The following is a 25,690-nucleotide window of genomic DNA, read 5'->3' on the forward strand; positions in this document are numbered from 1 at the left end:
AACATAGTAGTACATGTGTATATAACTTATACATAAATAAGTTATTGAATAATCATTTATTTAGGAGTGCCTGCCTATAAAAATTTACTGGGAGTGTGTTATGATCAAAAGTGCTTGGGGGTGCATAGCAGTTTAGACACTGATTACAATGCCTGCATCTCAAATCAGAGTGCCTGGGTTAAATTCCTGGCTCTAGCTCCTGATTCCAGCTTCCTGGTCATGCCGACCTGGGAGGCAGTGATGATGGCTCAATCAGTTGACTTCCTACCACCCATATGGGAGACCTGGATTGGGTTCCCGGCTGCTGGCTTTGGCCCAGGCCCAGCCCTGGCTGTCGTGGGCAGGTATGAAGTTAGCCAGAATATATGATAGGAGTGCTCTCCTTCTCATTCCCTTGCTTGCTCTTTCTTTCTTTCTACCTCTCCAGAAAAAAAGTGCTTGCAAATGTCTAAGAGGTCTGCTTCTAAATTCATAAGAACCTGAGTTAAAATCCCGGTGTTATCTCCTACTACTGGTATGCCTGGAGTAAGTTAATTAATGTTTCCAATACTCAGTTTTCATACCTGTAAAATGGGGATGCCTAGATTCAAGTACAGCTGGTGACGACTAAGTGAAATAAAGCTGCTGAGACACTGAGCACAATGCTTGCCTAAAAGTAGGAATTTAATCAATATTATTCATGGATGCTTGACCTCTGAACACAATGTGGATCTCTTACTACAATGTCCTCACCTCCCTTTCTTTATCTAACTCCTGTTTGTCCTTTAAGACTCTGCTCTGGGGGCTGGCACTGTGGTAGGTTAAGCCTCCACTTACAGCGCCAGCATCCCATATGGGTGTGGATTCAAGTCCCAGCTGCTCCACTTCTGATCTAACTCTCTGCTTATGGCCTGGGAAAGCAGTGGAATATGGCCCAAATGCATAAGCCCCTGCACCCATGTGGGAGCCCTGAAAGAAGCTCCTAGCTTTGGATTGGCTCAATTCTGGCTACTGCGGCCATTTGGGAAGCAAACCAGAGGATGGAAGACCTCTCTCTCTCTCTCTGTAACTCTGCCTCTCAAATAAATCAATCTTAAAAAAAAAAAAAGTCTGTTCTGAATCTATCTCCTTGAAGAAGTCTTCCCTGTGGCCTTCTCTCCTCCAGGTTGGGTCAGGTGCCCTTTCGTAATATAATGGGCAGCACTCTTAGCCTCTGTTTCCTTGCCCATCTTTCACATCACTGCTGCCTCCCAGGGTCTGCTTTAGCACAAAGCTGAAGTCAGGAGCTGGAGACAGGCACTGAACACAAGCACTCCAATATGGAATACAAGCATCTTAACCATTAGGCCAAATGCCTACTCCTAAGGAAGTATTTTAAACTAGAATGGGTATCTCTGTTTATCTTCTGGATTTTCAGTGCCTGGGGTGAAGCAAGTGCTCAAAAGAAAAACAGTTATCAGCTGAATGAATGAATGACTGAATGGCTACCCAGCTTTCCTTTCTTAGCCTATTTGATCTCATCATGCTCGCTCGCTCTCGCTCTCTCTCTCTCTAAAGATTTATTTATTTGAGAGGCAGAGTTACATACAGATAGAGGGAGGGAGAGACAGAGAAAGGTCTTGCGTCTGCTGGTTCACCCCCAAAATGTGCACTACTGCCAGAGCTGAGCCAATTGAAGCCAGGAGCCAGGTGCTCCCTCAAGGTCTCCCACATGGGTGCAGGAGCCCAAGCAATTGGGTCATCTCCACTGCTTTCCCAGGCCATAAGCATAGAGCTGGATCAGAAGTGGAGCAGCCAGAACTCAAACTGGTGCCCATACGGGATGCCAGTGCCTCAGTCAGAGACTTAACTGACTACGCCACAGCAAAGGCCCCTCTTTCTAAGAATTTTCTATTTCATTTTTTTAATTTTTGAGATAACATATTTTTAATTTACATTATGATTTAAAGCCTTAATGCTCCACTAAATAAGAAATTAAACAAATAAAGCCAGCGCCGTGGCTCAATTGGCTAATCCTCTGTCTTGCGGCACCGGTACACCAGGTTCTAGTCCCAGTTGGGGCACCGGATTCTGTCCCGGTTGCCCCTCTTCCAGGCCAGCTCTCTACTGTGGCCTGGGAGTGCAGTGGAGCATGGCCCAAGTGCTTGGGCCCTGCACCCCATGGGAGACCAGGAGAAGCACCTGGCTCCTGCCTTCGGATCAGCGCGGTGCGCCGGCCGCAACACGCCGGCCGTGGCGGCCATTGGAGGGTGAACCAACGGCAAAGGAAGACCTTTCTCTCTGTCTCTCTCTCTCACTATCCACTCTGCCTGTCAAAAAAAAAAAAAAAGAAAAAATTCAATAAATAAAAAGTAAAAAAAAAAGCCATAGTTCAGCAAGACTATAGGCAAGGGCTATATGAAAATACGTTGGCCGGCACCATGGCTCACTTGGCTAATCTTCTGCCTGTGGCGCCGGCACCCGGGGTTCTAGTCCCAGTTGGGGTGCCGGGTATCAGTCCTGGTTGCGCCTCTTCCAGTCTGGCTCTCTGCTGTGGCCCAGGAGGGCAGTGGAGGATGGCCCAAGTGCTTGCGCCCTGCACCCGCATGGGAGACAGGAGGAAGTACCCAGCTCCTGGCTTCAGATTGGTGTGGTGCTGGCCATGGTGGCCATTAGGGGAGTGAACCAATGGAGGGAGGACCATTCTGTCTCTCTCTCACCGTCTATAACTCTCTCTCTGTCTCTCTCTCTCTCTCACTGTCTAACTCTGCCTGGCAGCAAAAAAAAAAAAAAAAAGAAATAAAATAAAATAAAATGTCTATTTAATGCATATGCATATACAGTAAATTTTAAATCATAGATAATTAAAACTGTAATAATATATCATTCTTAATTTGTTTGACAAAGATTTAAAGTTTGACAAAACACTATATATGCAGGAAAACTGATAAACACAGGAATTGCAGCCATTTTTTTCTTTTTTCTTTTTGTTTTTTAGTTTTTTTTTAAGATTTATTTATTTATTTGAAAGAGTTCCACACAGAGAGAAGCAGAGGCACAGAGAGAGAGAGAGAGAGAGAGAGAGGTCTTCCGTCCGCTGGTTCACTCCCCAATTATCTGCAATGGCCAGAGCTGCACCTATCTGAAGCCAGTTGCCAGGAGCTTCTTCCCTATCTCCTATGTGGGTGCAGGGTCCCAAGGACTTGGGCCATCTTCTACTGCTTTCCCAGGCCATAGCAGAGAGCTGGAGTGGAAATGGAGCAACCGGAACTCAAACCAGTGCCCATATGGGATACCGGCACTGCAGGTGGCAGCTTTACCTGCTAGCCACAGTGCCAGCTCCATACTGTGTTTTTTTTGTTTTTGTTTTTGTTTTTTAATTTTAGCTCCCACATTCAAGGGAGAACATGCAATATTTGTCTTTCTGTGTCTGGCTTATTTCACTCAAGACGATGTTCTCTAGTTGCAACCGTTTTGATGCAAATGATAGCTGAATAATATTCCATTGTATGTGTTTTATACACACACACACAGACACAATTTTCTTTGTCTATTCATAATCATGATCAATGATGCAGACTCAGTGGCCCCTCACAAAGCACTGGCTGGGGCCGACCACACCAGCTCACCCCCTGCCAAGGGTGACACAAAGGCAGCAGTGTCTATACCCATCCTCTCCTGAAAATCTCCACTCCTTTTTTTTTTTAATATGACAATATTTGTCAATGTTATCTTAAATTAGAAAATAAAGAAAGATATTCTGCCCCATACCTTTTCATAGTTCTAGGCTACAGTGTTTGGGTGATGGGAGCTTAGTCACACACGTGACCTTATATAGCCCAAAAATCCTTTACACCAACGATAACTTGGAGAACCAAGCCAACCTGTCTGAAATTTTTGGCAGAAGATAAATATATCCACAATGTATATACTGTGAATAACAGAATTTTAAAGTCTAAGCCCTTAGGATTTGTGGAAATTTAACATCTTTTTTATTAAAAATATCAAATTTCCGTTTTAACTGGAAGGTTAGGGAAACATTGTTCTACTTTGCTGGTTAGTTTTTTCATAAGGGAATCTATTATCAGGTATAGAGATCTTTTCTACAGCCACTGATGAATAAAATTATCTCCTTCAATAGCCAGCAGCTTATTGCAATATTTATAATAAACCTGGGATTCACATTCTAAGCCAATATTTGAATAAACAAGTGTATTGGAGGAAGAAGTCAAATCTTATTGAAAATATTTGTATAGTTGTCTCTCAAATGCTTACATATGAATCCGGGGAAAGCCCAAAAAACTATGTTTTTGCTATTCTGGCAATTGTTATTGATTTGCTCATCGGTCAAGAATCTCAGGTTCCCTTTTAAAGGTTTACCTACGTCGACCCAAGCAGGTCCAAAGATAGGAACACTTTATTTACAGGAGTTGTGGTATGAAAGAATGATGTTGTGGGAACTCCCTCTTAGCACAATAGGAGGAACCCTGCCCTGTGCTGGCCCTGGTACACGTGCTGAGTTCTCCCATCCCACCATGGCTTTGGTGACTGTTTGGGGAGATGGTTTGCCAGCAGGCGGGCTCCCCTGAGGAATTCAGAACTTTCATTTCTGTGACAACAATGTTGTGACTGACAGGGGAGGAAGCTGTCCAACTAGAGGACTTCTTCCAATGGTAAATGCCATGCCTCACCTGCCCAAGATTCTAAAATATTTCCAGTTACAATCACTGCCTTAGGCAAATCAGAACAGTAAAATGTGGTGTGCTTGTCTGAGTTAGCCATCATGGCTAAAATTTATTCTATGGAAAAACATGTCCCAGGCTCCAGACAGTCTTTTATTACAAGAAAAATCTTGAATAAGGTTGAAATGATATCCATTAATCCCTTCATAGATTTATACTTTGGGGGAACAGTGCTCCCAAGTGTGTATACACACACACACTCACACACATATAATATTTTCTGTATTTCTATTGTATATGATTATATTTAATCACTTTGGCTATACATAGGAGACACTTCCCAAGTGAGAGCTCTTAGGAAAACATAAGGGAAAGCATGCCGTTTCTGCTATGCTGTTTTGTTTTGTTTTTTTTTTTTTTTTTGACAGGCAGAGTGGACAGTGAGAGAGAGAGACAGAGAGAAAGGTCTTCCTTCCGTTGGTTCACCCCCCAAGTGGCCACCGCAGCGGGCGCGCTGCGCCAATCCGAAGCCAGGAGCTAGGTGCCTCCTCCTGGTCTCCCGTGCGGGTGCAGGGCCCAAGCACTTGTGCCGTCCTCCACTGACTTCCCAGACCACAGCAGAGAGCTGGACTGGAAGAGGGGCAACTGGGACTAGAACCTGGTGCCCCAACCAGGACTAGAACCCCGGGTGCCAGCGCCACAGGCAGAGAATTAGCCTATGAGCTGCGGCGCCGGCCTTATGCTAGTATTTTGATTTTGTACATTCAGCCCAATTCTAGAGACATCAAGAATTTTCATTCATTGAGCTCCCTTTGGAAGCTGGGTGACAGGACAGGAAGATGTGGCTGTGCTAACGTATTTAATGGAGAGAAGTGAGGCAGGCTGGGAAGGGAGCTGTCCCGGCAGGGCTGAAGATTCTGGCGTTTCTCAGGACTCACAGACTCAAGATTCATCTCTCTCTCCACCAGTTGCTTGGTGCCAATGGCCTGAGAACTGGCCATGACACACGTAGTTCTCCTGATCACTCATCCTCCTCCACTCTCTGGTTCTTTCCTTCCTCTCCCTCCTCCTCCTCCTCCTCTGTGCCTCGTTAACTCCCACATCTCTGTCAGTCCTTGGCCTGGTTATCCCTTCCTTAGGGAGAGACTCTATAGCTCCCGGAGATTAGGCTAGATTTTCCTCTTATTTGTTCCTGTAACACCTTGGGCTTTGAAACATGCATCACATCCATCAGCATTTGGATAAGGTGTGTCTCCCTGGCTAAACTGCAAACTACAGGTGCGCCAGTTGTGCCTCTCACCTGGGAGGTCCTTGGGAAATCGTCAGTGAGTGAACCATTGAAGATTTGTTCATGTGAACAAATGAAGAAAATGAGGGAAGTAAAACAGGGCATGGTGGCATTTCCAAGTGAGCTTCCGTGCAGGGACAAAGTATGTGCATTACTATAGGTACGTTCTTGACTGTTAAATACTTAGCTTAGGAATTTTCAGGGTGAGTGAAAGGAAGGAGGGAGAAAGTATAGCTTCTAAAGAGAATAATTTTTAAAACATATTTACATCATTAATTTAATTTTTTTCAGTCATCTTATTAAAAATTACTTTGGAATTTTAACTAATGATAGAGAATAACATGGGATTTGAATTTCTATCAAAACAGGCTATATTTTAGAAAAAAAAATTTAAATACTTCCTTAGGAGTAGGCATTTGGCCTAGTGGTTAAGATGCCTGTATCCCATATTGGAGTGCTTTAGTTCAATGCCTGTCTCCAGCTCCTGACTTCGGCTTCATGCTAAAGCAGACCCTGGGAGGCAGCCATGATGGCTCAATTATTTGGACTCCTGCCACTCATAAGGGCAACCTCAATAGAGTTTCCACCTCCCAGCTTCACCCTGGCACAGCCATGGCCTTTGCAGGCATTTGGTGAGTGAACTGACCAACAGATGGACGCACTCTCTGTCTCTCTTTCAAATGAATGCTACTTTCTTAATTTTTAAAAATAAAAAGAAGGTGGCTGGTACTGTGGCACAGCAGGTTAAAGCCCTGGCCTACAGTGCCAGTATCCCATATGGGTGCTGGTTCAAGTCTCAGCTGCTCTACTTCTGATCCAGCTCCCTGCTGGAAGTAGAAGATGACCCAGGTACTTGGACCCCTGCTCCCACATGGGAGACCTGGAAGAAGCTCCTGGTTCCTGGCTTCAGATCGGCTCAGCTCTGGCCATTGCGGAGTGAACCACTGGATGGAACACCTCTCTCTCTAGCTCTACCTCTCTTTGTAACTCTTGCAAAATTAAATAAAACAAATCTTAAAAAAAAAAAAAAAGAAAGAAACCATTCAACACCCTGTAAGAATGAAATGACTAACTGGCAGCATAACTTGTTTCATGAAAATTTATGTTCAGCCTGATAGCTAATGTCCTATACTTGTATTTTGAAAAACTTCTGCCCAACATCAATGATCTCCTGTAGCAATAAGAGATTTAATATCCTGGCAGGTCCAGAGTGGACAGGTCCCTGTCGTTGGGACTCTCATATTTCAGATAGCCTTTTGTTCTCTTTGCCAGGCTTGAGTAAAGCTTTGATGTTAACCCTAATGGATCTGACAGGTGTCAATTTTCATATCAGTTTACTGTCTCATTGTCTTTGAAGTGGAACTCGCTTGAGTTTTGTGTTCCCTTTAGAGAGCTTTCCTGATGCTGAAGCAGTGCAAGGGCCCAGAAAGCAAAACCATCAGCAGGGTGGAGCGCCCAAGACCAAAGAGAAGCACGAGGCTTCCTAGTGACACACGTGCAGCATCCGGGCCTCGGAGAAGTCTGCAGTCCCAAATGTTACACGCTAATTACATATGCTGATCCTTCCGTGAAGGGTTGAAGAACAGGGCCGCACACGTCCTTCTGATTTCACAGGAGTAAGGAGGGTGGCAGACGGGGAGGGCGTAGTACCTACCTATTGCCCTGCTTTGTTCTAAACAGTTCTCGTACACACTGCTGCACTTGGAGTTTCCAGGCTGTACAAACAACAAGTTGTGAAACATTTACAAACATAGTACACATTCATAAACTCATTACAAATATTCATAAAAAAATACTCTCAGAGGATCAGGGCAGGCCCCTGCACTTCCTGACATGGCAAATGTCTGCCAGGTAAGATCCAGGGTGGGGAGAGTTCCTGCGTCTCCCAGCACATTGTTTTGGAGGTGCAGAAGTGAGTCACTGAGGTGGAGGGGTGCAGAGACGACACGGTCCTGTGTCCGAAGGGTTACCACTTTGTTTCGAATTTCATACCCAGGACTCAATCAAATCTCAGCCACAAAGTGATTTTCAGGGCATTAGTATGAACACTGGCCCGGTTGCCAAGCTCTGTCTAACTCTGAACTGGCAGGCTGGAGCCCTGGTCTACTGAGGCTTGTGCCAGGCTCACTTCTCATCCTGAAATCTTATCTCATCGGAGGGCTTCAGCCATCCATGGCTGTCTTCGGGAGTGGAATGGGGATCCACTCGGACCTTTGAGAAGGACAGTGTCATTATGGGCTTTAGAATAATGAATCTAGAACTGCGCAGGAGCATTTCAGGGGTGAGACTGGAGATAAAAAATGGGGTTTTCAGAAGGCAATTAGGGACCAGAACTTAGAAATGTACTCTGAGGATGGAAACATTTGGGCAAACTCAAAAGATATTTTCATGATGGAATCCTAGGTCTTACAGACTAGGTTGATATACAACCTAAAGTATGAGAAAAATAAAAGACGGCAGGTTAGTGAAACAGTGGCACTGCCACTAACAAACATGAGCAGATCAGTCAAGGAACTGAGTTTGGAGTCAAGGAGAAAATGCTGAGTCTAACCTTGACAAAAATAAGCAATGTAATACAATGTGGTATTACATCAGGGAAGACAGGTAAGGGCTAAAGATGGGGCAAGGTAAATGCCGAAAGCAGAGCCTTGGAGGGTACCTACGTGGTAGGAAGGTGGGGATGGAAGAAAACACAATATAAAAGAAAAAGATGCAACTTACTTTGAAAACTATCAAAAATAAGATGGACCAACGGATGATAAATGAATACATATTTGAAAGAGCAAATAGAGAAAAATGCTAAATGCTGGACGTAGGTGGCAAGTATGTAGCTATTCATTGCATAATTCTAAATGTTTCTGTATATTCGAAAATACTCATAATTAAATGTTGCAAAACATGACAAAAGGAAAGAAAGTAGCAACTAGAGATGTGAGAAGAAAAAGACAACTTGGAACTGTTTTGGAATCTAACAGAAGAGGGTCTCAAAAAAAAAGAAGAGGCAGCCAACAGGTCTCAAACGCTGTAGACAAATGCAGAAGATTGGGTAGGGAAATACATTTAGCAATTAAAACCTCTGGTGACCTTTGTAAAAGCAATTCCTATCAAGTTACCATGTAGAGGTCAGGGGCCAGTGTTGTGGTGTAACAGCTGAAGCTGCTGCCTGCAGTGCTAGCATCCCACATGGGTGCCAGTTTGCATCCCCGCTGCTCCAGTTCTGATCCAGTACTCTGCTAATGGCTGGGAAAGCAGTGTAAGATGGCCCAAGTCCATGGGGCCCTGCACCTGCATGGGAGACCTGGAGAAAGCTCCTGGCTCCTGACTTCAGCCTGGGACAGCCCTGGCGGTTGCAGCCATTTGGGGAGTGAACCAGGGGATGGAAGTCCTCTCTCTCTCTCCCTGTTTCCCTCTGTAACCCAGCCTTTAGAATAAGTAAAGGGCCAGCCCCATGGTGCAGTTGGTTAATCCTCTGCCTGTGGTGTTGGCATCCCATATGGGCACCGGATTCTAGTCCTAGCTGCTCCTCTCCCAATCCAGCTCTCTGCTGTGGCCTGGGAAAGCAGTAGGAAATGGTCCAAGTGCTTGGGCCCCTGCACCTGCATGGGAGACTGGGAAGAAGCACCTGGCTCCTGACTTCAGATTGATGTAGCTCCGGCTGTTGCAGCCATTTGGGGATTGAATCAACAGAAGGAAGACCTTGCTCTCTGTCTCTCCCTCTCACTGTCTGTAACTCTACCTCTCAAATAAATATGTAAAATCTTAAAAAAAAATAAGCAAAATAAATCTTAAGAAAAAAAGTCTAGTGCAACACGAAAGCAGATAGAAACAATGCTTTCTAGAAGTTTGTGGATAAAGGGAAAATTAGAAAGAGGTGGGACATATAGTTGAGTTGGACAAGTCAAGTTTGTCTGCAGGCAGAAGATGAAGAGTCAATAGACAGAAAATAAAGTTTGAGGTCAAGGCTAAAGGACAGAACAAGGGCACAAAGTTGGCAAGAGGGGATTGGATCAGGAGTGCAGGGGAAAGACTGGCTTTGGAGACAGTTGCTAAGGAAGAGAAGCAGAAAGCACAGTGGCGATGTGCAGATGGGGAAGGGTGAAGTTGAGGATAACTTGTTGGATCGCCCTGGTCCTCCTGGAAGTGGATATGAGGTCATCTGCGAAGGCTCTGGTTGGGAGATTGGAAGTAAAAATGATCTAGTACATGCTCCAACATGATTCACTCTCTGGCCTCAGTTTTGAACAAGATGGGGCTTTCTCTAAGCTAGCATTTGGAAGCCCTCAGATTAACAGCTCCCCATGATAAATAAAGCCAGAATCGCCTTGTTGGTTCAAGTCACACTAAGACATGACTTACCAAATAGCACAACTTTTCACACCGGATGGGGCAGTAAGCCATTTGTTCTGTGGCTTGAACTTTGGCGCGCACATCGGAGACACCACCAGCAGGGGGCTGCTTCCCTGGGATCTCATTGTAATACTCAGGACCGTCCCTCTCTTCAGCTGGGCCGTCGATGTGCACCTCCTTACTGAAAGGACAAAAAAGAATTCCCAAGGGGTTGGGTGAGACTTCCAATGCTGGAGGGAATGCAGAGGGTCAGAACCAGCAAATGATCCTGAAAAACTGTGCATTCATCCTTTAAGTTTATAGCTATGCTTAAGTGATGTCAAACATCTGGATAGAAGCAACCAGATGGTTGAGTTGTTTAGCATTCCATAGACAATTAAAGTGGAGTGAAAGCTGACAAAAAGCACCGAGGGTGATGTTTGTGTAACCCCTCCAGTGATAACTAGTAGCAATAAATATATGAAGTCCCAAATAGAGGTCCTTTTGCCTTGGGATCACAAAAATACAAAGTTTCCCTGGGTATCTCCGGCATACCTTGATTGTTCCATTTTGGAAATGTTTTTGCTGGAAGCAAATTCACGTATTGTTCTTTGGGTAGAGGGCCCAGCCCAGTTTTCAAAATCAAAATGAAAAAAATAAAAAAATAAGAGAGCTATGGCCAGCTATCACGTCTGCACAAATCTGGAGGCGTATATGGGATTCATAAAGAAATATTAGAACCATATGTGGCAAGTGGGTAAACACACAATTGTTTTTAAAACTGAAACAGGGCAAAAAAAAAAATTGGAGTTCTCTTACAAATTGGGATCGGTAAAGTTTCTTATAAAAAAGAATAAATCAAGTCTTTTTTGATTAAACTCACTCCACTGGCGATCCACATGGTTTCGTTGGGTTCATTACCAGTCAATGAAACGAAAACACTAGAGTTAGTGCCATCCAGGGAAAAATTTAGCATCAAGGCCCTCAGTAAACCCCTCTCTTTGCTAGCCCAGATCCCTTCATATAGGAAGATCACCACACCCAGTGTTTGTTGATATACAAAATGTCAAATTAGGGGGAAAATGCATTTTAAAGTGCCCAAGCATTTCATTTCTCAGGTGTGAATTGTGCAAGCCTGAGGCCTCACTGCATTGCACACATGGAGTCTGGCAGCCCTGAAGAGGTTCCGCTGTCACTGTGGATTTTCTGTGCCTTCACAAGCAGAACAAGCAGATCCTTGGGTCACGTCGTGTCCCACCTCCTGCCACAGCTGCGCTGGAGCTGATCTACTGCCGTGGCAAACCAGCAAACTAACGGCAATTTTGGCAACAGATGCGCGATGCTGATTATTTGGCTCTGATTATTATTATTCTTATTACTTGGCTCTTTTTTTTAACTGATGTGCTAGGAATCCGAGTTTGAAATAAGTCAGAGGAATCTACAGATGCATATTATTTGATGATTCCCCTTAATTAATTCATAGCCCTGTGTAACAGAAAAACAGGGCCAACCTCTTACTTTTTGTCTCTCCTTTAATCTAATTACAAAGCAAGGGGAAATAGCTGAATAAATATGAAAGGAAGAAAAATAGAATAGAAGCTGCGTCTATTGGTAAGGGAAAACATACTAATTCCATTAGTCAATTTTAAGATGTCATATTAATTTTAAAAATATATAGCAAGTCAAGTAAGTATACCACTCTCTGCCAACCTTTCACAAGCAGCATTCAAAGAAGGATTTTTCAAGTACTGTTTAAACCGGAGTTCAAAAGCCTGCCCTATGGTACTTATGACGTCTTGAGCCATTCCGCTGCGGCATTCCAGTATGTGGCAGGCTGCAAGAACACACACCAAAAAGTAATATTACAATAAATTTGCAGTAAGAGAAAATTACATAAAGTCAAAATACTTTCAGCACATGAACCGGTAATTGAATGAATGGAAGTGGTTTTACAAACTCTCTGCAGCTCTGAAATGGTAGGAAGGGTGCAAAGCAAAGGGAAGAAACACTGGGGTTTTACACACATTTCGGTCTCACAGCAGGTATTTGGGGTCCACATTTTTATAAAAGAAAACTGATTTTGAATCATAATCTGGTGTTCATGAAGTCAATACAGGAGATGCTCAAGGCTGCGATCTGATGGGAGGATGAGGTTTGAGGCTTCCTGTGTGATGGGTTACAGGAGACTGAAAAAGGTAACTTTCCAACCCCACCCCCAGAGACAGGGCTGCTGGTGCAGACACGGGCTTTGTAATACTTCCTTCTCTAGCCACTTCTTAGAGCAGTGATCAGTATGGTAATATCCATCTTCAAAATTCTGCTCATGAACTCTCTCCGACCAGCATCAAAATCAGTACTGAATTTAGTATGGGAAATTTAGCATTGGAAGATACTAAAGATTTTGCTCTGAGAAGCAGTTACTGGGAAGGGGCTAGTTTTCATATGCAAAATAAATAAGCTTGGGGCTGGTGCTGTGGCACAGCAAGTTAAAGCCCTAGCCTGAAGTGCCGGCATCCCATATGGGTGCCAGGTCTAGTCCTGGCTGCTCGTCTTCTGATCCAGCTCTCTGCTATGGCCTAGGAAAGCAGTAAAGGATGGCCCAAGTCCTTGGGCCCCTGCACCCACGTGGGAGACCTGGAAGAAACTCCTGGCTCCTGGCTTCGGATAAGCGCAGCTCTGGCCATTGCAGCCATCTGGGGAGCGAACCAGCAGATGGAAGACCTCTCTGTCTCTACCTTTACCTCTGTGTAAATCTTTCAAATAAATAAAAATAAATCTTTAAAAAAAATAAGCTAGAGGTGGGAAAGAGGCTGACCACACATTAGCAAATGTGCTGCTGACATCAAAGCAGGAGCTTGTGTTTGGGTTTCTGTCAATCAATTTCCCCAATGTATGTAATACCGTTCTTGCCTTGGTTACAGTAGGACATGATGTTTAGGGCCTGGCAATGCAAAGACTTAATCTGCTGCTTCACACGGATGACTCAGAAACAGTCCTGGCCGGCGCCGTGGCTCACTAGGCTAATCCTCTGCCTGTGGCACCGGCACCCCGAGTTCTAGTCCTGGTTGGGGCGCCGGATTCTGTCCCGGTTGCTCCTCTTCCAGTCCAGCTCTCTGCTGTGGCCTGGGAAGGCAGTGGAGGATGGCCCAAGTCCTTGGGCCCTGCACCCGCATGGGAGACCAGGAGAAAGCACCTGGCTTCTGGCTTTGGATCGGCGCAGTGCGCTGACCGACCGTAGTGGCCATTTGGGGGGTGAACCAACAGAAGGAAGACCTTTCTGTCCCTCTCCCTGTCTAAATCTGCCTGTCAAAAAAAAAAAAAAAAAAAAAAAAAAAAAAAAAAAAACAGTCCTTAGGAGGAGTTGAAATAGCAATAATATCGGGAGAAATCCTAAACATAACTGAGGGATGAAGAAAAACTAGGTAACCGTTTCAAAAAGAGGTGATGCACTTCGGGGCATGCATGGGAAAGCAGATTAAACGCCAAGGAAAGCATCTTGGGTCTTGGAATTTCAAAGCCAACACTGGAACCTATTACTTACAGGGATATCTGAAGAGAAGAGAGAGTTATCTTTGTGGAATAGTTTTAACCACATTGACTTAAGCTTTATGCTTTGCATTGTCTTGGAAAAGATACCATATTTACTTAAAGTAAAAGGCAATCCGTTCACAGTTGACAAAATTTCCAGGGCTGATAATAAGTTATAGAATCTATAACAGCATTTCTGAGCCTTATGTTGCTAATCAACTCAAGGACTCTCAGAAAGTCTCTTTCCATAACTAATTTTTTTTTTTTTAATTTGAGAAACAGAGAGATAGATAAAGAGCTCTTATACGTGGCTTCACTCTCCAACTGCTGTGATGGCCCAGCCTGGGGTGAGCCAGGAGCTCCATCCAGATCTCCCACACGGGTGGCGGGAACCCAATTACTTGAACCATCACCACTACCTCCCAGGATCTGAATAAGCAGGAACCTGGAGCCAGAGTTTGGGCCCAGGCCCTACAACATGAGATGAGGGCCTCACAACCAGCATCTTAACCAGGAAGCCAAATGTCGGACCGGATGTGATTGTTTTTTGAAAGATTTATGTCTCTGAATACTTTTGGAAGGGTTATGCGCCTTGGATGCTGAAACACAAGTTAACTCTACTTTTGAAAACTATTAAGAATATGTTATAAATGTACATCCTGCCTACCCAGTCGTTTCTCTTTCTTTAAACTATCACTTAATATTTTCCCTGTATTCTTCTCTACAGTAGTTTTAACAACACTTGTTTGAGCAGGTATTTGGCCTACTGGTTAGGGTGCCCATGTGCCATAATTGAGTGCCTGAGTTTGACATCTGCCTCTCACTGCTGACTCCAGCTTCCTGCTAATACAGACACTAGGAGGTAACTGTGAGGACCCAAGGGACTGGGTTCTTGCCACCTACATGAGAGACCTGGATTCAGTTCCTGGTACCCAACTTTGGGCTTTTGGGGAGTGAAACAGAGAATGGGCTCACTTTCTCTCGCTGTCTCTCTCTCCTTCTCAAATAAGTAAATAATAAAAATATCAGTTGATAGAATAAATCCTAGTTTCTCTGAATCATATTATTTCTAGGACATGAAATTCTCTGCTCTTTTATTGAATGTGTGAGCTGCAGCAAGTCCCCAGTTGATGGAAGATTTTTTTCTCTCTCCCTCAAATACATAAATAAAATGTGTTTTAAAATACATGGCATAGCTGGTAAAGCCACCACCTGTGACACTGGCATCCCATTATGGGTGCTAGTTTGAGTCCTGGCTACTCCACTTCTGATCCAGCTCCCTGTTAATTTGCCTGGGAAAGCAGTGGAGGACGGCCCAAGTGTTTGGTCCCCTGCACCTACATGGGAGACCCAGAAGGAGCTCCTGGCTTTGGACCGGTCCAGTCCTGGCTGTCACGGCCATCTGAGGAGTGAACTGGTAAATTGAATATTCTTTTCTCTGTCTCTCCAGCTCTCTCTGTAACTCTGCCTTTCAAATAAATAAAAATAAGTCTTTAATAAGATAATGAGAGAGGCAGGAGACTCAAACATGTAGGTATACACACGTACAGAGAAATATATTGTGCTTCCAGTGAGAGGAATAAGAGATGAAGGATGTTTAAAAGAACTCTGTGAAAAGATTTATATCTGAGTTCAAGTTCCAGTTATGCCACCATCTGTGTGACCTGAACAAATCCCTCAATGGCAAGGTCCGCACCTGCCAAGGCAAAGTGCTGGTGACTTCTAAAGCCCTTTTTTACTTTATACAACTCGTATCCTTTATCACAGTAGCTTAAACCTGTTAAAGAACAGAACAAAGCAGGTAGGCACAATGGAATGAACGGATCAGCCAAACCCACCAACCACCCTTTAACACTTCTAACACAGGAGGGCCTTTCAGAAAATCTGTGGAAATTATGAAAAAACTGCATGGGCTCCTAAATTCTTTTATTCCAAAGTAAGCTTATCTTTGAATTCCATATTTCCAAGAACCCACTCAAGTACATTCCATACTTCTAAAATGTTTTATTTGTCTTAACTTTTCCAATGCTGATATATTGAGGTTTTTTTGCCTCTTCATGGGCTGATGCCACCAACAACATTTTCTGCTTGGCTTTAGATTACCATATGACTGCCAGCTTATTCTTTGAGGAGATTAAGCAGGAAGAAGACCAGTGGTGCCCATTTCTCTCCCCAAGAGAAGTGGAACAGGCCGATCTTGGACAGCTGTTCTTCTTCCCAGCCTTGCCTCCCTTGGGGAACACAGCTGTTTGGATAGAGCTATCTATCACCGTCACTCTCAGACACGCTGCTCTGTGAAAATGATCAGGATAGGGGCGGGCCTTTAACTCCATACCTATACGCCCATTTCCAAATATTAGAGATACCCCCAAAAGCTTGACCAAGAATTGCAATCTATAGCTACCAGAAAGGCTAGTTTATACAAAGTCCCAAAAGAAAGACAAGTATCCACAAAGTTCCAGGTACCAAAAACGAATGCAACTTCTCAATGACCTGTAATTGGCCAAGGATGCTTCACTCTCTCTGTTTGCATTTCAGACTCAGAGCTGGGTTTTTGACTTCCTGGCTTGGAGCCAGGAAGACCCACAGTTCTACCACTGGGTGTCACTCCAGACACTATATTAAGAAGGATTTAAAAGAATCTTATAGTCATAGTCTTCTAGATTTTTCCTTTGGCTTCCTAGCCAGGAAGTCATGGACAAGAGGATGAGAGCAATTCTTAGAGGTTTACAGGCTTTTCTTTATTAGTTTTACGTTTGTCTTCGTTTTTTCAGACTAGAAATTAAGAAGTTCAGTTTCTCAGCTCAGCCACCAGATGGTGCTGTGGTACTGAAGCAGAGAGTCCTGCAAGCCTTGGGAACTCACTCAAAGCTCACCCCAGCAGCCTATAGTTAACCAACATCATCAGGGCACTAGTGAGTGTACTTTATAACCATGAGAATAAATATAAACACGTGGGTCCGTTTAGATTGTTTTTTACAGTTTTGTGGGTTTTTAAAATATTTTATTTATTTATTTATTTATTTATTTATTTGAGAGGTAGAGTTATAGACAGTGGGAGGGAAAGACAGAGAGGAAGGTCTGCTCTCCGTTGGCTCACCTCTCAAATGGCCACCACGGCCGGAATTGCACCAATCCGAAGCCAGGAGCTAGGTGCTTCTTCCTGGTCTCCCATGTGGGTGCAGGGCCCAAGCACTTGGGCCATCCTCCACTGCACTCCCAGGCCATAGCAGAGAGCTGGATCAGAAGAGGAGCAGCCAGGACTAGAACCAGAGCCTATTTGGGATGTCAGCACTGCAGGCAGTGGATTAACCTACTGCGCCATGGCACCAGCCCCTCGTGGGGTTTTTAAAAGAACTTTCCTCAATGACTTAGAACCATGGCCTTCCTATGCCCAGCTGGTGCTGGTGATCTGGGCCTCTCCCCAGACTAAACCCTGAGAAAATACTCAAATCTTCCTGGGTTGCTACACACTTAGAGTAAGAAGTGAAGAGAATGTGGCTAGTTGGGCCGGCACTGTGGCATAGCAAGTAAAACCACCATCTGCAGTGCTGGCATCCCATGTGGGCGCCGGTTCAAGTCCTGGCTGCTCCACTTCTGATCCATCTCACTGCTATGGCCTGGGAAAGCAGTAGAAGATGGCCCAAGTCCTTGGGTCCCTGTACCCCCATGGGAGACCCAGAAGAAGCTCCTGGTTCCTGGTTTTGGACTGGCACAGCTCCGGCTTTTGTAGCAAATTTGGGAGTGAACCAGTGGATTGAAGACCTCTCTCTCTCTCTCTCTCTCTCTCTCCCTCTCCCTCTCTCTGCCTCTCCTTCTGTGTGTAACTCTGACTTTCAAAATAAATAATCATTTAAAAAAAAAAAGAATGTGGCTAGTCTCACAGCAACGACAGGTGCAGGCTGTGTTAGCCACTTAGTAAACTCCAGCCACTCTTCCTGCAATTTGCCTTTTCTTCAGAAAAGGGCCTTTTATTATTATTTTTTAAAGATTTATTTATTTATTTGAAAGTCAGAATTACACAGAGAGAGAGGAGAGGCAGAGAGAGAGAGGTCTTCCATCCTGTTTCACCCCCCAACTGGCTGCAATGGCTGGAGCTGCGCCAATCTGAAGCCAGGAGCCAGGAGCTTCTTCCTGGTCTCCCACGCCGGTGCAGGGGCCCAAGAACTTGGGCCATCTTTTGCTGCTTTCCCAGGCCATAGCAGAGAGCTGGATAGGAAGTGGAGCAGCCGGGACTAGAACCGGCGCCCACATGGGATGCCGGCGCTTCAGGCCAGGGTGTTAACCACACAGCGCCAGCCCCAGAAAAGGGCCTTTTATAACATGAGTAGTACATGAAAGGGCTCTAGCCAAGAAGGGCGAAAACTGGCAATGCTGTGATTCGGATGCACTCATGCAACAGCTCATCAAGCAAAGGGGACAGTGGGACTGCGCAGCGCTATTGGTGTGAAGCCTGTCTCCTCTGCTGTCTCCCCTTCCCGCCAGCCACGCTCTCCTCCTCGCCCCTGCAGCCTGCCTTTACCGGTGCATGGAAACTGCGCGCTCCAAGGCGACCGATGGCCTGTTAAGGGCTGGGCTAAATGGTGTTTCCCACCTTCATTCCCCTTAACTCCTTTGCGGTGGGGGCCCAGCACCGATGGCTGGGAGAAGCTTCTCGTAACTCATCTGAGCTCCTTTCCAGCTCCTGACCGCTCTTCCTTTGAGTTCTCCAACTCCTCAACATTCTCACCCACATCTCTCTGGGCTCCTCCATCAGTGACCTCACTCACTCTTAGGGCTAAGGAATTATAAGAAAGTACAGTTTTTCCAAACCCACACCGACAGACCTAGTGTCTGTCTATTTCTCTCTCCTCCCCCCTTGCTGCACCTTACCCCCAGGACTCTCTTCTTGGGCTTCTCCTGTTGTTTTCCCCCGGATGAATTAACTCTAGGAAATTTTATAACATCATCTTTCTGCTTTTACCTGTCTTTTTTACTTATTCGAGAACTTCTGATTTTTTTCCCTTTATAAAATTATATAAATTATGAAATGGAATTCAGTATAGGAATTCTAGAAAATAAAAAGGCACCAAGAAGAAATAAAAATTACACAAACTCTCACTCTGCAGATAACCACTGTGCACACTTTGGCATGTATCTTCCCAGTCCTCTTCCTCTGTATACCTACGCCCAAATTCCCTAGGCTCATGCTACGCGCACTGCCTCACAACCTGCCATTTGTCCTCAGTAGTAATGTGAATGGTCTCCATGTCATTATTTATTCTCCTACAACACTAGTTCTAATTGCTGCACAGAACTATATGTTTTGCATTCATTTAAATAATTTGTTATCTATGAATATTGAATTAATTTTATTTTTTCTAGCCTTTATCTTCTTTTTTAGATGTTTCTTGGTACCCTGCAATGTTTTTCCATAAAAGCGTGCTCACAATCAATCCACCCAGTTGTTGGCTAATAACCTTAGGAAAATCACCTACTTTTCATAGTCCCCAGGTTTCCTTTTCCTTTTCCTTTTCCCTTTCCTTTCCCCCTCCTTCCCTCCCTCCCTTCCTCTCTCTCTCTCTCTCTCTCTCTCTCTCTCTCTGTCTGTCTCTCTGTGTCTCTTTCTTTCTTAACATTGATTTACTTATATGAAAGGCAGAGTTACAGAGAGAGAGAGGAAGAGACAGAGAGAAGAGGTCTTCCATCTGCTGGTTCACTCTCCAGATGGCCACAATGGTCAGGGCTGTGCCAGACTGAAGCCAGGAGCCAGGAGTTTCCTCTATGTCTTGCACGTGGGCATAGGGACCCAAACACTTGGGCCGTCTTGTGCTGCTTTTCTCAGGCCACTAGCAGGGAGCTGGATCTGAAGTGGAGCAGCCGGGACATGAAACAGCACCCGTGTGGGACAGCAGCATTGCAGGCAGTGGCTTCACCTGCTGTGCCACAATGCCAGCCCCAATTCCGTATTTTCTTCCATAGTATCAGTGCCTCCTTCACAGGACTGCTGTGAGGATGCAACTGAGATCACGAAAGTACTCTTGACAATGCTTGGCGTGTGGTTAGCATACAATAAATGGTGGCTGATTTTTGTATTGGGCTACCTGTCTCCAATGTATAAGAATCTGTTTGGGGCTGGCACTGTGGCAGAGCCAGGCACAGAGATACTTGCATTGCATACAACATCCCATTGACTCCTCAGGAACTTCTGCTCCCCACTGCTTCATGAATCCACATAGGTAAATCATCATCAAGTACTGTTCGTTCACAACGTTGGTCCAAACTGTGCCTTCCCTCTCCATGCATGCTTGCCACACTACCAGCTGGGCTCAGGACCAATGACAAATCCTCAGACTTGAACTCCACATTACAGATCGCCTTCCTGCCCTTCCGTATCACCTTTACAGATGCAAGTCATCGTTGTAGCGTTTCTGTAGCATGGCAGAAGCTGGAATAATTTTTTTGTAAAGGCTTATTTATCTGAAAGGCAGAGTTACAGCGAGAGACAGGGAGACACACACACACACACACACACAGAGAGAGAGAGAGAGAGAGAGAGAGAGAGAGAGAGAGAGAGAGAGAAATATCTTCCATCCACTGGTTCACTACCCCAAATGGCCGCAACGGCCAGGGCTGGGCCAGGACAAAGCCAGGAGCTGCATCTCAGTCTCCCACATAGGTGCAGGGGCCCAAGCACTTGGGCCATCTTCCACTACTTTTCTAGGCAAATTAGCAGGGAGCTGGATGGAAAGTGGAGTAGCTGGGACTCAAACTGGCACCCATGTAGGATACCAGCACTGCAGGCAGCAGCTTACCCTGCTACACCACAACACCAGCCCCTCTAGGATAATTTTTAAAAAGCTGAAAATCTGTCATGATGCCAGTGGCCTACCGGCTGGCACTGAGTACCCTCCACGATCTGTTTCCGGCCTATCTTATCATTCACAGCTCCCTGGCTTTCACTTCTTCCCTTCCCTGCACCCCACCTTTACACACACACTCACCATCCGACACATGGCTCTGGGCTCCCAGTACGATGGTCTTCACCTGTGCCTTTCTCCACGCATTCCACAGGTCCTAACTGAGCATCTACTACAACCCAGGCACTGCTCTCCGGCTACCCCTCCTGTTCCATGCATATCTTACAGCTCATGCGTGTCCCTCACACTGAACCACGAGCCCACAGTGGCCAGAAATTATTTTTCTTCTGTAACAATCAGCTCACCCCTTGCACATCAGGTTGTAACTAATGATTAGTTGTGGATACAGAAGCTGTGCCATGACCTCCTCTTTGCCAGGGCTGTGTTAACCAGGGGCCCAAATACGGGGAAACAGTTTAACACTAGAGGTATGTATGTGCAAGCAGCCGGTATGTTGAGAACACGGTGGCTTCTCACAGAGGTTTTTATAACAAGATATATAAGGGAGAAACAGAAATAGGGGAACAGAAAAAAGAAAAAATAAGCAATGATGAGGAGCCACTAACTTTTAAACACAAAAAATTACTGTATATTTCTAAGCTATTTATCTACTCAGACCTGTTTTCTTAAATAAAAAAGGAAGATGAGATAAAGAGAAAGAAAATCATGCTCTCTGTGTTTCCTAAATTATTCAACCCAATGATACCAGGAGGTATGCATTATTCCCACCTAAAAGATAAAAATAAAGAAGTTGAGGTTTGGGCCACTAGGCTAATCCTCCACCTGCGGCACCGGCACACCAAGTTCTAGTCCCGGTCAGGGTGCTGGATTCTGTCCCAGTTGCTCCTCTTCCAGGCCAGCTCTCTGCTATCGCCCAGGAAGGCAGTGGAGGATGGCCCAAGTGCTTGGGTCCTGCACCCGCATGGGAGACCAGGAGAAGCACCTGGCTCCTGCCTTCGGATCAGCGCGGTATGCTGGCCGCAGTAGCCATTGGGAGTGAACCAACAGAAAAGGAAGACCTTTCTCTCTGTCTCTCTCTCTCACTGTCCACTCTGGCTGTCAAAAAGAAAAAAAAGAAAAAAGAAAGTTGAGGTTTGAGAACATAAGACGATCTGCCTAGCCTTACACGGCGAGATGGCATAAGTTACGATTTCTGACTCCAGCCACAATCTTATGTCCTATGTCTTAGTCCTTATTTCTTATTTTCAGGTTATTGATTAAAGGAAGAAAAAACTGAAACCTCTGTTTGGACCGTTTCCATTCCTCAAACCCTACAAGTGTCCTTACTCCGCAGTTCTCACGAAAGCCTTCTAGAAGTCTCCGTGCCACTTGGCTCCACCACACAGCTCAGGCCCACAGCCAGTGCTTTCTATGTGAACACATGGCATCGGAATGTTCTCTCCCTCTTGTTTTACTGCGGCAAAGGGAGAGACTTGCAAGCACGGGGGTCCTCCTTGGCCTTGTCCAGTGCCACCAGCTCTGATGTCAGAACTGCTCGCCACCGTTTACTTAGGAGCCAGGACATGTGCAAAGACAGGCAGTGACCGGTGGCCAAGTTACTGAACACCTAGCCTTCTTGATGTATTTCTTTTCTTCCTTTTATCCTGCTCAGTTCATGTGAAGGGACAAAGCTTTTCTGTTTAGAGGCCTTCCCAAACATAGCAAGGAGTTCTTCTTTGAGAAGTTCAAGCAGGGATGAAAAGAAGTGGCGCTTTTCTGGTATCCCTTGCTGTACCCCCTCTGCCCGTTTACCAGTTCCTGTCTCTCACGCCCACTCTTCAGCTGTTAGCCATGCTTCGTTATGTGGTTGAAAGGGACTTCATTTTTATAGGGTAGGTCATGGTGCTTGTCCTCCCTTCCTTCCTCTCCATCTTACCCAGGCCATGTTCTTTGGGCAACCATTTACTGAGCATCTATTTTATTCCAGGCTCTGTGCCAATGATTGGTCCTCATCATTTCATTCCTGGCCATTACAGTTGCTTCCAAGTGGACCTCCCTCCCTTAAGTTTCTTCCTGAGGAGAGCACTTCCACTTTCTTATGGCCTTGTCTAAATACTGATGGAGATTGTGGATTCAAAAGGCTTCCAGGGGCTGGTGCTCTGCATAGCAGGTAAAGCTGCCGCCTTCAGTGCTGGCATCCCATATGGGTGCTGGTTCGAGTCCCGGCTGCTCCACTTCCAATCCAGCTCTTTGCTATGGCCTGGGAAAGCAGTAGAAGATGACCCAAGTCCTTGAGCCCCTGCACCTGCGTGGGAGACCTGGAAGAAGCTCCTGGCTCCTGGCTTTGGATTGGCACAGTTCCAGCTGTTGCAGCCAATTAGGGAGTAAACCATTGGATGAAAGACTTCTTTCTCTCTCTCTGCCTCTCCTTCTCTCTCTGTGTAACTCTGACTTTCAAGTAAATAAATAAATCTTCTTTTTTGTTGTTTTTTGACAGGCAGAGTGGACAGTGAGAGAGAGAGAGACAGAGAGAAAGGTCTTCCTTTTCTGCTGGTTCACCCTCCAATGGCTGCTGTGGCCGGCGCACCGTGCTGATCCAAAGCCAGGAGCCAGGAGCTTCTCCTGGTCTCCCATGCGGGTGCAGGGCCCAAGCACTTGGGCCATCCTCCACTGCACTCCTGGGCCACAGCAGAGAGCTGGACTGGAAGAGGAGCAACCGGGACAGAATCCGGCGCCCCAAGCGGGACTAGAACCTGGGGTGCCGGCGCCGCAGGCAGAGGATTAGCCTAGTGAGCCACGGTGCCTGCCAAATCTTTTTTTTTAAAAGGCTTCCATATCCTAGACAGCTCATGGCAAGAACCTCAGGTGGTCACTGACATCATACATAAGAGTGTTAATTGTTAAATTAACAACAGGAGTCACTGTGCACTTACTTCCAATGCAGGACCTCTGTCCTCAAAAAGTTGTATTATGAGAGTTAACAGTAAAACTTGTTCTCAAAGATTTATTTCATCTTAGTATATTAAATGAAGGATATTCTTATGTCTCATAATTTTTAGTTATGCATAAGTGTCCAACTCCATTGCTTGGTTTCTTAGTGCTTCTTTAATTAATGATAAAACTTGTTCTTAAATATTTTTAATGTATTAAGTGGATGATATTCCTATGTCTCATAGTCACGTCAAAGTTCTTGCAAAAGATGTCTCATTCTTGGGTGCTTCTTTAAAGTTAATTAAGTTTCTCAGAAAAAAAGAAGTGAAATTAACTTCGAGATGCAATGACTTTGAGCAGCTCTTGTCTAGACTGTTCAGGAACAGTTTTTTTTTTTTTTCCAAACAAATTGTTGAACTCTTTACTTAGTATAGAGTTAATCTTCTGTGTGTAAAGTTAATTGAAAATAGATCTTAGTAAAAAATAAGCCTGGGAATAGGAGAGGGAGGAGAAAGAGGGGTGGGAGTGTGGGTGGGAGGGTGGATATGGTGGGAAGAATCACCATATTCCTCAAGTTGTATTATGAAATGCATGACCTTTGTATTCCTTAAATAAAAGGCTTCTGTGCAAAAAAAAAAAAAAAAAAAAAAAAAAAAAAGTTTCTCCCTGAATCCATTTACTACAGCATTCCCCTGCCAAGTCAACCCTTCTTAAGCTCTGCTTGGTAAACAGCTATCTGAACCCACTTTCCCATAAGACTCAGCCCCTTCTTATCGGGCCTTCTTCTCTCTGCCCTCTGGACAACTTTTTCTCCCTCCACATATATTCTGCAATGTTGTGTGCTCTGTTCATTTGACCCAACACATCTTGTGTCTTTCCACCTCTGTGCCTTATAGCTCTTTACATTTCCAATTCCCACTCCATATCTGCTTAATAAATGTGGTAGAGCAAACTCCACCCATGGAGCAGCAGAGGATTTTGCTTAACTAAGGGCCCTAGTTAAGGAGGAGAACCAAACTTTTATCCCTAACAGGGGTCTGAACGTCCCAGAGTTAGGGATGAGAATAATACTAATCATGTCTGTCTACAGAGGTCCAACTCCCTGAGGAACTCAGGTGTGTCTGAGAGATGAGTTGTTTGGGCAATTTTGCTTAATATTAACTCTTCCATTTATTCAGCCCTTCCATAAAATGGTTTTGGAACATCACAGTAACAGTGAGCACACGAGTAAGAGAAACTGGTTTTAGCCATCATGGAACTTTTAGCCTACTTGGATAGATACATTAAAGACATCAACAGCTGCAACAAGTGAGTAAATAAAATAATAGAGTGTGGCCTAGATGTCAATAAGAGAAACAAAATGTTTTGATGCAGCACCTGTGGAATATGCTACTAGGAGTAGGAGCAACTACCAAAGATCTCTCTGAAGAAGAGGCATTTAAACTGAAATCCAAAAGAAAAGACCAAACACTCAAAGTGGCATTCTGCTCTTTTACAACAAGTATACATGCTGCACACACATACATACACACACACAGGCCAATGCAGACCAATAACCTGATTGGCTTAAGTCTTATGGGTAATTCATTTTTGTACTGATGCTATGGCAGCCAGCCTCTTCATTGTAACCAAAGATGCTTCTTGTTAGTTTATGGGTCTCTCCAAAGACTGGATCTTAAACCTCACCTATATATTTTTCTACTTTACTCTGCTAGCAGGACCATTTTTAAAAAAATTTACTTAGTTAATTAGTTGAAAAGAAGATTGACAGAAGGGGGAGAGGGAGAAGAAGGGAGAGAGAGGGAGAGAGATGAAGAGAGCATGAGTGCAAGTGTCCTTCCATCTTCTGGTTCACGATCCCAAATGGCTGCAACAGCCAGGACTAGGTCAGGCAGAAGCCAGGAACCCAGAACCCCATCTGGACCTCCCATGCAAGTGGCACAGACCCAAGTACTTGATCCATCATCCACTGCTTTCCCCAGGCACATTAGCAGAGCTGGATCCAAAGCAGTGCCGCTGCGATGGGAACAGCACTCTCAATAAGGGATGCTAGTGTTACATGCAGCACCTCAACCTGCTGCACCACAACACTGGCCCCGTAGGGCCTTTTATTGCCAACTCAAATTTACATAACATTT

At 45.0% G+C, this 25,690-nt stretch overlaps 1 protein-coding gene across 1 annotated transcript in view; it reads right to left on the bottom strand.

The window, feature by feature from the left end:
• SHC4 (SHC adaptor protein 4) overlaps positions 1-25,690 on the bottom strand; it is a 139,227-nt gene that overhangs the window by 14,984 nt on the left and 98,553 nt on the right. The window contains exons 7-9 of the mRNA XM_062204767.1: positions 11,965-12,088; positions 10,285-10,456; positions 7,583-7,643 (exon numbers count right to left, since the gene is read on the bottom strand). Coding sequence (XP_062060751.1) covers positions 7,583-7,643; positions 10,285-10,456; positions 11,965-12,088 — 357 coding nt within the window. The remainder of the gene's footprint in view (positions 1-7,582; positions 7,644-10,284; positions 10,457-11,964; positions 12,089-25,690) is intronic.

Source organism: Lepus europaeus, chromosome 11, assembly GCF_033115175.1.
Source record: "Lepus europaeus isolate LE1 chromosome 11, mLepTim1.pri, whole genome shotgun sequence".
Lineage (NCBI taxonomy): Eukaryota > Metazoa > Chordata > Mammalia > Lagomorpha > Leporidae > Lepus > Lepus europaeus.